General features: G+C 37.4%; 1 protein-coding gene across 1 annotated transcript in view; it reads left to right on the top strand.

The window, feature by feature from the left end:
• The first annotated feature begins 1,093 nt into the window (after positions 1-1,093).
• The window catches only part of LOC150089319 (uncharacterized), a 150,188-nt gene continuing 138,831 nt past the window's right edge, over positions 1,094-12,450 (top strand). The window contains exon 1 of the mRNA XM_090388999.1: positions 1,094-1,215. Coding sequence (XP_090245125.1) covers positions 1,209-1,215 — 7 coding nt within the window. The 5' untranslated portion in view covers positions 1,094-1,208. The remainder of the gene's footprint in view (positions 1,216-12,450) is intronic.

The raw sequence follows: 12,450 nt of genomic DNA, 5'->3' as shown, positions 1-12,450 counted from the left end.
TGGCAACAGACTTTCTTCAAGCAGCTCCACTCCTGCTCATCAGATTGGAATAGGGTCGACCGATTTTCATCATTCCATAGAACCGATTTCCACCTCTACAGATCAATCATGTGGTTGGTTTTGGTTGGCTTATAAGCTGCCGCTGTCCGGTGAAAACCAAGGCTATGGAACGCAGTACTCACGGTGTTCGTAAAGACAAAAAATTCTGTTAATGATTTCAATTTATGGTTGATGTTTTGCGAGGTAGTCTGTTAAGACTGTTGTAGTACCCTCTGATCATATGGAATGAGCTTTCATTGTCTCTAACTCGTCTCTACAACTTATAAATCACTTCATGGACTCATCACCTTGGCAGCAAAGTTTACCGGGGGGGGGGGAATCCTCTGATCCTCCAAAGCCATATAAGTATTTGAGGATATTAACTTGTTACCTCCAAACCTTGAAGGACTTGAGTGTATCTCTGCAGCAATAAAGGGATTATTTATTTACTATTAAGCGTGACGTTGATATTTCTGCAGTAACTATTACCAGAAGTTTGCAAAACCTGTTTTTTTTTCTTATTTAACTGTTTGACAAATTATAGCTGGCTGAACAATTTTTCACAATTTCCACATTCAGTTTTTTTAACTTTCATCTGCAATTGTGGTGTCCGACAGACGCCAATTTCTTTTAATTTTTTTACTCTGGAAAAATAACATCAGAAAAATAAATTAGCAAATTATAATCGAATATATCACAGTTTAATAAAGTAAAAAAAAAAATCTAAAAATTTATTTTTTATAATCAAAACAAAACAGCGGGGTTAAATAGACTCCAGGTGAGTGAGTAAAGGTTAAAAACAAAAAATTGAAGATATGAATCTTCTGTTTTTAAAGTTTGACTAAGAGTAGTTTTAAGGAACCCCTCAAATACTACGATTATATTTATTTAAGATACGCTTTATACTATCGAAACCTGTAAACTATCCTTGCAAAGCGATAGTTTGCAGGTTTCTAGTTGGAGAATATCTTCTTCGTTTTCGCTCTATAGCGCCACCTATTTAATTCTGTAATCACATGATATTTGAAACACTTTCCTTCCACTTTCGAGAGAAGGGTAGCGTACAGATAGGCATCCCAGCCAGTCTCATTCAGGAAATGCTGTTGTAAGAAGTCCTGCGGGGAGGAGAACAACGATGCAGCGTGTTCGATGGCGGCAATGTTTTGTGAATGTCAGGTTAGTGTGAGCAACATTGGGGGTGTTATTTTTCATTCCTTAGCATTTGAATGTTATTACTACTGATGCTTTGTTTAGTCGATTAGGATATTAATTGAACTTGGGCTTTTGTCCCATTCGTAATGAAGATATTAAGTTTCTATTCCCTATTTCTCTCGGAAATCAGAGTATTTCGCTTGAGACTCTTGAATATAACTATTTGAATGCAGGAACTGCGCGTTATGTAGATGCTCTTCTACATGGAACCTACCTGCATTAGCATAATACGATTAAGAATAAAATATCCCGTGAAATTACAGAAGTATAATATTTGTAATAACTTCGTGAGTAAATAAGAGTGAAATCTAATTTTGGAGCTTTTGTCCAAGTTCTTCCGTCATGTATGAAGTATGGCTTCATTATTTAGGACGTTTCCTTGTTTGTAATGTTTCGTTGTACGAGCTATTCATCCGTCCTTGAGAATGAACAACTGCTCGCGAGTCTCGCTTACCCGTCTGAATTAAGTTGTTCCACCGATTGACTTCGTCCTCACTTCCTTGTCTTTGACACAGTCAACGAGCGTTTCTTTTGGACGCATTTCAAATTGCCAATCCTTTTTAGTTTCTTTAGGATCAATTTTGTTTTCAAATGAAAGAAAAAGCATCTTTCACAGAGTAACCTCCGTAGATGCAATCTCATCTACGCAGATTATTCACTTTTTTTTGTTTCTTTTTTATAATAAATGAAATGGTCGAAGTTAACAGTTACACACCGTTAGTAAATGGAGTACACGTTTGCTATTCAGTTTGAATGGAAGATGGACAGTTTTTATTCTTTCGGAGTTTCGAACTTTGATTGTAATCTCACTCAATCTAATTAGGAACCTGCTAATTGACCACCATTCCTTTAATTATAAGTAATGTAATGCATTTTTACGAGTTGCATCTAAGCTAATTGTTAATATTTTAATATCTTTAAAAAAATTGCAATGACCCTACTTAAATGTCGATTTGTTTCCCTATACGGAGCAGTAAGTTTGAGCAGGTCTCATCAAACATTCCTTTAATAGCTTTGCTTTAGTGATTAATACAATACCAATCTAAAACAGTTTCCCTCGTGAGTTTTTTTTTTTTAGCCCGTACATGCAAATTAGCTTCTGAACCCACTTATATAGACGTACACTCGGGGTATATCGCCAGAAATGCTGATGCTCCATAAAATTCATTGCATAATTGTGTGTGCCTCTATAGCAGAATCCGCGAATGTTAGACTGGGTTTCTACCTTGTCTCGATCAGGAATGGTAATTGGCAAGAAGACTATGGATTGTTGAACTCATTTTGATGCAGTCAAAATGGAGTTCAACAATCCATAATTACTTGAGAAGTCTAAACCTCGCAGTCTGATTACTCAGTCCGCATTAACCTTTCAGTTGAGTGCATCGTTCTGACCCATGAAGTATTACCGGTGGAAATAAAAATCATTCACTTACAGCATTACGGTGACAAATCAGGCCTGTACCTTCTACTTTTGCGCCTTCACTCTCGCAACAGTATTTTCAACATTGTCTTGAACAAATATCACATCAAAATATCTGTGTATTTAAGCTAATAAAACATAGCCTTTTAGCAACTTTAGTGTTTCTACTTTAGGTGAACTGCACGTAAACTTCATTCTCCGAATGCAGTTTTGTTTCATTAAAGCGACTTCAGAAAATACAATCAACGATGACTTTATGCCATTGCTACTAACTTGGTGGAGATGATTGGCAGCTATATATAACTACTAGCACGTGACTTATAAAGTAGACGACTGCTTAGTTACCTCACTTTACCTTCAAATTAAAAAAAATTAAGTGCCCTATACTTATTGGGTATGGCAAACATTTTAATCTGTATAAAGTATACACCCTTCCCAGAAGCGGCACCATTTGAAAGGTGGTTAATTATTTTTTTTTTCTTTAGAAAACACTCTATCCATGAAGTTCATGACTTAACGAAGATCAACATCTGTCAATCACACATGGAAGCAATTGGATTTGTGACATCTGATTGTTGCAAAATAGATGTAGTCTAAATTACGTGAAATTCTCCTTCTTACTGTATTTTTTTCCTGAAAGATGGCTTGCTGAGCTCTTCCGTTTGCAAAAAATCCAGGTTCAAATTCCGTTGATTACAACAGAACGTATTTTGGAAGCCTTTTTCGATTGGGACTGTTACTCAGCCCCAGGTGAAGATACGGAATGCTTTTCTCTATCGTTTTTGGTCTAAATAACTTGGTCTTCTAGCATTGAATTTCAGAAAAACAATTTTTCTTAGCAATTTTTTTATATTCTCTTAAACATACTTTAAAATATTAAAAATGAATCCGTCGGGTTAACGCACTTAAAACAGTTGGAGAGTGATTAATTTCGACCGCTAATATTCTCGAAAGGCTCTTCTTAAAGTCTCTTAATATGGTTATAGTAATGAAGGCACGGAAATCGGGTCAACTCTTATTCTGATATCGGATAAGGCTACTTCCGCATCATTAGTGATGAGTTGTAAGCATCGAAAAATCAAAACATTAACTAGTAAACTGTGTATGTAAAATGAGATTTGTGAAGTCACGCAAATAAAATTGTTAAAAAGATATCTAGTGCCGAGAAGTGGCGCAAGTTGTAGTCTGAACTTCATGGTCAATCAAATAGAACCTTGTTGATGTTGCTTTTATTTCCGCAACCAACTAGTTATGTGGACCTAAGAATAAGATTGTAAAATCCACGTTCTTAAGACTTGAGCATTTGATAACCACTTTTAATTGCTGATGCACGAAGGGCAGTTATATCAATGTGACCTACGTTGAATGCATAGAATATTATTTAATATACGACACTGCAGATCAGATGAGATCTTCCCTCTTGCAGATCGAGGGCGTAATTTCAAATAATCTGCCCTGCTTGAGCTTCAAACGTCTGTACACCCTCCTCATGACTCGATCCTAAACATGTACTTTTTATGAGGCCCAGAGTTCCTTGAAGACACGCCGTGGGGTCATCACCGAGACTAAACAGGTGACCTTCAACAGATAAAAATCTTTAGATGGTCTCATCTTCCCCACGATAACGTTCGTAAAGTAGATATTTACCTTTATGACTGTGTTAATGCGCGTTCTCTCTCGAACCGCCCTGTGCAAGTTACCGTGACACAAACATTTCGTAGGTTATAACCTGTCTCGGAGCAGTCACGATCAGTCGTAGCTAACAAACATTTTTAAAACGGTGTTCCGCGTCCTCTTAAAGACACTAGCGTTCCGTTAGATATGTGAACCATGATAAGAACAGACTTCGATTTTATCTTGAGACTAACTACTGTCTTCTCTGCCTGCAGAATTTCTACTGATGTGTTATCGTACGTGTTTATATTACTGGTCAAAATAGCGAGTGTGCGACTTGGTTGTGAGTGTCTGGAAAGTATTGTACTCAACTACTTCCGTCTCAAGTTTCGGTGAAAATTATCGCCCCCTCATGCTGTGTCGTGTTAAACTAGTTCCATTTTCTGCTAATTTCTTTCGACAAGTTTTGCTAATCATGTATAGTCATACTTGGGCATTTATGGCAGTCTGGTTTCATATGGCAGTTAAGGAGCATTACCGCATTTATCGAAACAGGCCTGTACTTAATCGAAGAAAACGACAGTTAAATATAGTTTATAAAAGGCATGTACACTCAAAGACCGGTTGATGAGACAAGAAAAGGACCTAGATCCTTCAAGAAGTATGATAATCGGTTGTCATAGTGGACATGTCCATTCTCCAGCTAGAAAGACTGGAACCTGAAATAAACTGTTAGAATAAATTCTTGTAGAAGCTTAATGTTGAATTCATTTTGAAAATTGAGTAAAACTTTTTTATATTTCAAAATCAACTGAATAATCTCTTATCGCCACGAACATTTAGCAAATTTGTACATCGACCGCCTATGAAAATTTCAAGGCATTATCCTTAAAATATACAAGCCATTCTTTATTAAAAAAAAAAAAGTACAAGCCTTTTAAAGATGTGTGCTTTGTACTGGCTCACAAAAATTGCAAGTTTAGCACTTAACTTTTCCATTTTCTAATTTGCTCCATTTTTCTGCTGTATATTTTCTTCCTGCTATTAAGCCGTTGATTAATATTGTAGAACTGAAACGATGGTGTACATACACTCCCGTCCAGCATGTACTAGAGGGACGACTCATCACTGGGAAGTATTGGTTAATTCCAGAGATCACATGAAGGTAAATGATATCACTATTTAAAAGTGGGATAAAGTGATATAAAAGGGATCTATACTCAGACAGGCAGATGAGACGAGAATACAATAAACATCTCCATTCTGGCAAATGGCATGTGACGGATCTAGATAGAAGAAAAAGTGGGACACCTACAATAAACTTCGAAAACACGGTACACTAGTGGAAGACAATGTAACGCGACCATTCATCCCAAATTAATCAATAACCTGTTGACAGTTGAAATGGGTAGCGAGAGGCAATTGATAAATGTAAAGTACTGCATATGGGTAGCAGTAACCTCAGAGTAACGTATCAGCTGTGTGGTACTACACTGAGAGGTTGAAAAGGACTTGGGGTAATTGTACAGTCAGATATGAATTTGAGAGCCAGTTAACCAACCTGAGAAAGCTTAGAACAAACAACCCTTGGAAAAACGCTTTCCAGAATGGGTTACTAGGCGCGTGCAGGCTCGTAAGTCGAAGCTTACATGCACTTCACTACTACCTGTACTGGTACAGGGAACAAAAGCATCGGATATGACATCAGTGGCAGAAATGTGCTTTAGAGTGATGAAGGCGATGCACAGTCCAGACACCAGTACTGTATTGCACCAACAGTCGAATAGCCAACGTGTAGGTACAATAATGCACGTGTTCGAGTTGACCACAGTTAAGCCCCACGTGACAGCTAAATACAATAGTGTTTTTCTATTCTCTGTTTAGTTAACTTTGACCCTATGCGGCTGTCCGGAAGTACAAATTATCATATTGGAGGTACTTCATGTGTATTATGTCCATAAACTGATGAAATGTTTGTTGACATCTTGGAAAATCAGTTGTTAGAACAAGACGTCCAGTGCAAGCAGCTACCTAACAGAAATATTTCAGCAAATTCCAGAATCTTCTACCAAACACTTGTAGAAAGTGTTCCCAGAAGATTACTGATGTCACTAATAGCTATGGGGCATACTCGATGTTAAATTTTTTTTTTTTCTTAAGAGGTACGTTGGCATAGTTGCTCCATGAGCTTCAGGGTAGTGGGAGACAACGGAACAGTGCAATTATTGTTGATCCAAGGCTCGCCATCTTATTTTAGGGCCTCTAAAACATGTGCTTTCTAAATCAATGTTGAGTTCTGAATTCCTTGATAAGGACTTAACTCATTGCGTTAGGTTGCTGTTTCAATGTAAGCAAATACACAATACCGATGAGCGACGTGAACTTTATTACTAAAATTGTAAATAACGATGGTGATATTTTAAACTCCAGATCTTTAAAATAAAAATCTGTTTCCTCAGGTTAATTTCTGAAGTTATAGAATCGTCAACTATAAATTGTGCTGAATATTAATTTCCATCTTTTTTATATTAATTAAAATCATTCTCTCGAAATATTAAAACGCTCATCAAGAGATGATTTACTCTTTCCATTGTCTAGAGTTTAACCTTTGTCTTTAAGAAACCATCTGTATTTCAAGGATATGCAGTAGAAATCTATTGATTGACTTATTTTGTAAACTACTCTTAAACACCAATACTGTTACTACTCAGGGCAAGTGCTTTCACTTTTTCTATGTAAATTGACTGGATATTCGTTGCTCTCAATGTAACAAATTTGTTCTGTTTTTCATTTTAATTTCTCTGTAAATTTATTTTAAATATGGCCGATTGTGGGATGAATGTTCTGTTGATGAATATTTTTAAACAGATGTTATTGAAACTATTTTAATGACAGATACGCCACTTCAGGCACCTTTCCCTTTTATTTTGTCACTGTACAAGTTATATTACTGCACTCTGGGTGAGCTTGAATTTCTGTGTATCGTAATTTTATGGAAAGACAGTTGCCCGCGAGTTTATTTTTTACGAAACTCTCAATATAACAAATATTGGCAAGCAATTTTCCCAAAGATATGGATCCTAAACAAGATATGGTTTAACAGCGATTTTAAATAAGGGAAATTTATGAAAACGTCAATTTTGGCATTTTCATAGTCAGACTTCAAAGAGAAGAAAATTTTGCTGTTGGTTGCTTGTCTAGGATTTCTTGACACGTTGATTACTTTGGACAGTGAACCATTTCGTACATATTACTCCGATTTGTCTATTTTGTTTGTATATGTTAAATATGAATTACAGGATTAGTAAATAATGCCATTATTATGGCGATAAATATCGAATTAGTGCAAATCTAGTATGCACTGGGGAAGCCCAACGAGATCCTAGTTCGAAGGGATAAACGAAGGAAAAATTCAATTACTTTGGGGGCAGCGAACGGAACGGATGCTGGCTGGTTTGATACCTCTTTCTTCTTAGAAAGAGGAAAAAACGAATTATTTCCATTCAGGACTAACTTTTACAAGCGCCCTTGTGTGAATACCCACTCCAAGAAGAAAGACATGTTAACAGAAACCGAACGTTCGGGAATGGAGGGACTTTGAGGAGGGAGGGTCTGATAAACCCCGAAGTTTTGAGGGTTTGAAGATCTCTTCAGATGTGGGAACCGATTTTTTACGGTGTCGGGAGAAGTGAAAGAGAGAGCCTAGTTTTCTGGGTGTAAAGGGGCCGATATTTGTAAATATGCTTATGCCAGGATAGAAGTTAATCCACGAACGAAATGTGAGTGCAGCAATTTTTTTTTAACCTCTTTCGGAAGACAGATCTGGTTTTTGAAACGTGGTTACGCTATTGCTGCCGAAACTCCATAGAGAAATATCTTGAGATTAGTACGTAAGTCGTTGGAAGTGAGTGAAAATACTGTATATTCTGATAATTCCGCTTGTTTAAATATTACAAGGTTTGTTAAGCAGAAATGTATAAAAGCATTTTCATAATCTGCATAATTATAGCTAAAATTTCTAGTTAATGGAAGTTTGATATTTACACTTAATGACCATTAAGTCTTGTTCCAATGTAATACCAGACAAGATGAGACACAGTAGAGAGATAAACGACAATTTGTTGGAATAATTGTCAGCTAATGAAAAAGTTGGAACGTTTGATGCATGGTAGCGGCCAGCGATAATGGGAGACACTTTCAGAATTATTAGAAGATTAGAATAGTCTAGCAAAGGACATGAAGCCCGATATTATCTGCCATTTCAAGTGAGTATTGGATAGACTGGCCATTTAGCTGAAACTAGTAAAATAAGCTACGAATATCTAGAACAGATTAAACATCCCGCCATAATTTTATGAAATTTCGTTCGAAGTGGGTGACATCTTTGATGGAATATGCAGTATTAGCTGAAATATATCCGTGGAGAAACCAATATTCGGTAACTACCTTAGTAGCTTTGAAGCAGTATTTCTTTGTGAATCTCTTTGAATAATTTGAGTGAGCCAAGTTATTTGAGGGGGGGGGGGGGTTTCAATCCGGGCCTAGCATTCAGCTTTTACGAATGAAACGGGCCTTGTGATTGGTCAAAGTAATTGATCTTTGGATAAGCGTTTTGGATCCAAACATACATTGTACCTTGCCCTAAACGAAAGTGGAAGTCTCTTTTCTGATAGTATAAAGGTTTGCTATTTGTCACTCGTTTGTAGAGATTGTCCTGAAAATGGTTATGGAAATATACGACAGTTTCAGTTCCTGTTATCATTTTACAGGGAAAATTAAGTAAAATAATGTTCATTTTCTTTTTTTTTTTTTTTTTTTTTTTTTTTTTGATTAAATGAAATGCAGTCGCTCAAGTAATGCAAATGCATCATTCTGTACATAGATCGAACTGCACGAAATTTGCAAATCGTGCATTTCATTTTCAAATCAAAGCGAGTTGGCTCACTCCAAACCATCGAATAAGTAGAACTTCCACATAAAGAGAAATGCTGTATGTTACTAATACGCGTTACTTTGACTTTGCCAACGATGAAGTGTGCCAAGGAGGCCACAAAACGATGATAAAATTAATACTGGGCAGAATAAATTGAGTAGTCAAAAGATAAATTGGTAACCAAATGCTCTGGGGATATTCACATCTACAAGATATCCGTTCAGTAGATTATATCAAATTTTTCCGTTTCCTTCGCATACTTTTAAATGAGCTACCTCCTGTAGCTCGATCATATAAGATCTCTCATTTCTCCTGTAAATGATCGGGCGCCAGTCAACCTTCACCCATTATTGGTATGCTTAACTTTCCCGTGCCCTTTAACTCTTACAGCAATGGACCTGCCAAATGTGACCTCGCCAACGTGATGGAACGTTCTAATATTAAAGGAGCTAATTGATACCTTGGCATAACCTACCGACTACTGTGTATAAAGTTAGCTTTGAAAAAACAGCAGGATTGGCTTATAAGTTGCGACGAAAACATAAACAAGAAACAGGGACGAGCATCGCGAGTGTAAACATCCCTTATCACGCCAGAGAAGAGAAGGAAGCCTGCGAAAGATAAATATCCTGTACACCCTCTGAGGGTATACAACAGTCACGACGTTTTAATTGCTATGTTTGCTTTTAGTGTAATAAAGGCGCAGGCGCGACAATATCTATGTAGATAGCGGGCTCGCTTCACACCTGTGCTGTGATCCCAGTTCGATTACATCATTGATCAATCTTAGTAACACTAGGCTAGCCTTACTTAAACCCGTTCGTGTGTACCCTCCGGTCGGTTGGCTGAAAAACGCTGTAAGAAATGGCCAAGTTCGTTATTATCGGGGGCGAGTTTCATAACACAAATCTCCACTGTAGCCAGCGATCTGCTTGATGCCAGCGGCGAACTCGACGGCTGTCTAAAGAGGTGGGTGGTTAGTGTGTTTAGAGAATTAAGTCTCTACAACGACGCAGTTGGCATGTAATGGATGAAAGAGTTCTTTGGTTAGCGTGTGTACAAATGGTCTATGTGTGACGAAAGATAAGTGTTTCTGTCAGAAATGCAAACGGTACTTGATGAAATGGACAACAATGTGAAACAGTTGGTTGGTAACGACAACACTTCTCTTCCACAAGCAAGCTGCTCTGTCAGCGTCCTAAGTAGTTGGTCATTAATAGTGACCCAGTGTGTGTGCGGGTTCGGTTCCTCGAATCAGGGGAATATCCATTTCATGTTCCCGCTAAGCCGTATATTTATAAGGGTTTCTCTCGTCTGTTCACACTTGCATCGTGTTTGGTGTAATGAAAAGATAAATATTTGAAACATCTTACTTCAATGTATCGGAGGAATGCCAGTAAACAGCGTCGCATTGATCTAATCGATTGGTTTACGTGTCCGCACCCTCCAAAGAATGTAACTTAACATGTATACCCGATTTACATGCGAGGCCATCTAGTGATTCAATGATGGCTACACCTGATGAAGGAAATCCCTGGCCACGACAGATTTTTGGCTAGAAATTAAAACAATTAAAATTATTCAACTTATACCTGGAGCATTACAGATATAATTCAAAACAACTCTCCATCTTGTATCCTATTGAAAAAGTTGCCCGACTGCCAACACATTTGGAATAACGTGGGGTATTTACGACTATAATTGAAGGCGAAGATAGCGGCGACGTTTGACTGAGCTTCTGTAATAACGACTCGCTACTCCAGCTGTGAAATGACCACAGGTTTAAACTGTCCATGAAATTTGGGGTTGGCGTCCTTCGCTTTAATGAATAGCGCGAGCTTATTTATCCTCTTCCTGTCTGCTCTTAACGGAAGTCCATCTTAATTGCCTAGCAATTTAAAGCTTTAGCTTAGAATGCTTGCACATACCCAATGCGAACAGACGGAAGTCAAGTAAATAACGGCATGCGAGTGTTGCCCTATTCTGAGTTTTCCGCATCACTACTTCAACTCAAATTCATACATGTACTGTAAGTAAAATCTATAGTTATGAATATTAAGTCAGTTTATTTGCCATTAATTAATATTCGTGCATAAATAAAAAAGCGAACTTAGAAAAGTAGTAGTCCAAACTGTTCCGTGTGGACCGAATTAGAAGAATTAATGTTGAATACTTCCAACAGCAACTTTCAAAATTTGTTTCAAAGCTTTCTAACATGCGTATGGACAGATAGACCTCTAAAAGCTATAGGAGGTTGTATTTTTCCGAAACTCTTTCTAATATACATTACACATCTATTAAGACGGTTTTTTTTAAACTTTAGCAGAAATGCAAGCATAAACTTTTCACGTTTGGTGTTACTTGCGTACCCTACAATCGTCAGGAATAATCTAGAATAAAATAGTTCTTAATTACATCTCTAATATTAAAAAATAATTTGAACTGAAAGATTGCACGACGAATATGAGAGAATTTTCATTAGAAAAGTGTGCAAGGAATGGGAATTTCTTTTAGAGTTATGCAAGTTGTTTATAGTGTTTCGATTTGAGGTAGAATACCTTATTTTATTCCTCACTTGAACTGAGACATTTTCCTCCTTCCTACTATTATTAATCCAATACTGCGTAACTTCTTTATCAAACTGCAACGTAGGTTATCGCCAGTAGCCTTTAATTCCGATATTCAACTTAACGAATTGGAAATTTAGCGAGACAAATTCAGAGTGAACGTATCGGCATTGATTAATTTCTTGAGCCTCAAAGATTCCTCTTGGAGTGATTTTTCGTTCCCCCCTTTTTCGAAAATGTTCTCTAGACAAAGTTGTTAACTGCTACACCTTGCTATCTGAAGACATCTGTATTCCTTAGCCAGGAATACGGGATGAACTTTAGTTTGTTGGTGTAGCAAATGCGCATCTAAATACCCTAGTGGTGACGTCTTAAAGACCCGTTTATCACATTGCAAATTTTAGCAAGGCGAGATAAGGTCAGGGGTTAAAGGTTATCTCTTCGAATCGCTGCTTAAGTCATCAGTCAGAACTCGGGATGACCACACCTACAATAATGACGGAACACGGGTGTCTTATCAGGTTTTCTACTCCAATGTGAAGACAGGGGTGAGTTAGGCCGCTTGCACTAATAATACATTCCCTGGAAAATAACCTCCACTTAACTGGCTTCATCGTGACGGCTGATGACGTATATTAGCCCTCGCGGCGGGATAGCTGGTCACG

This window comes from Mastigoproctus giganteus, chromosome 2, assembly GCF_048544385.1.
Source record: "Mastigoproctus giganteus isolate SK-2022 chromosome 2, ASM4854438v1, whole genome shotgun sequence".
Classification (NCBI taxonomy): Eukaryota; Metazoa; Arthropoda; class Arachnida; order Uropygi; family Thelyphonidae; genus Mastigoproctus; species Mastigoproctus giganteus.
This window is presented reverse-complemented; position numbering and strand designations above follow the sequence as displayed.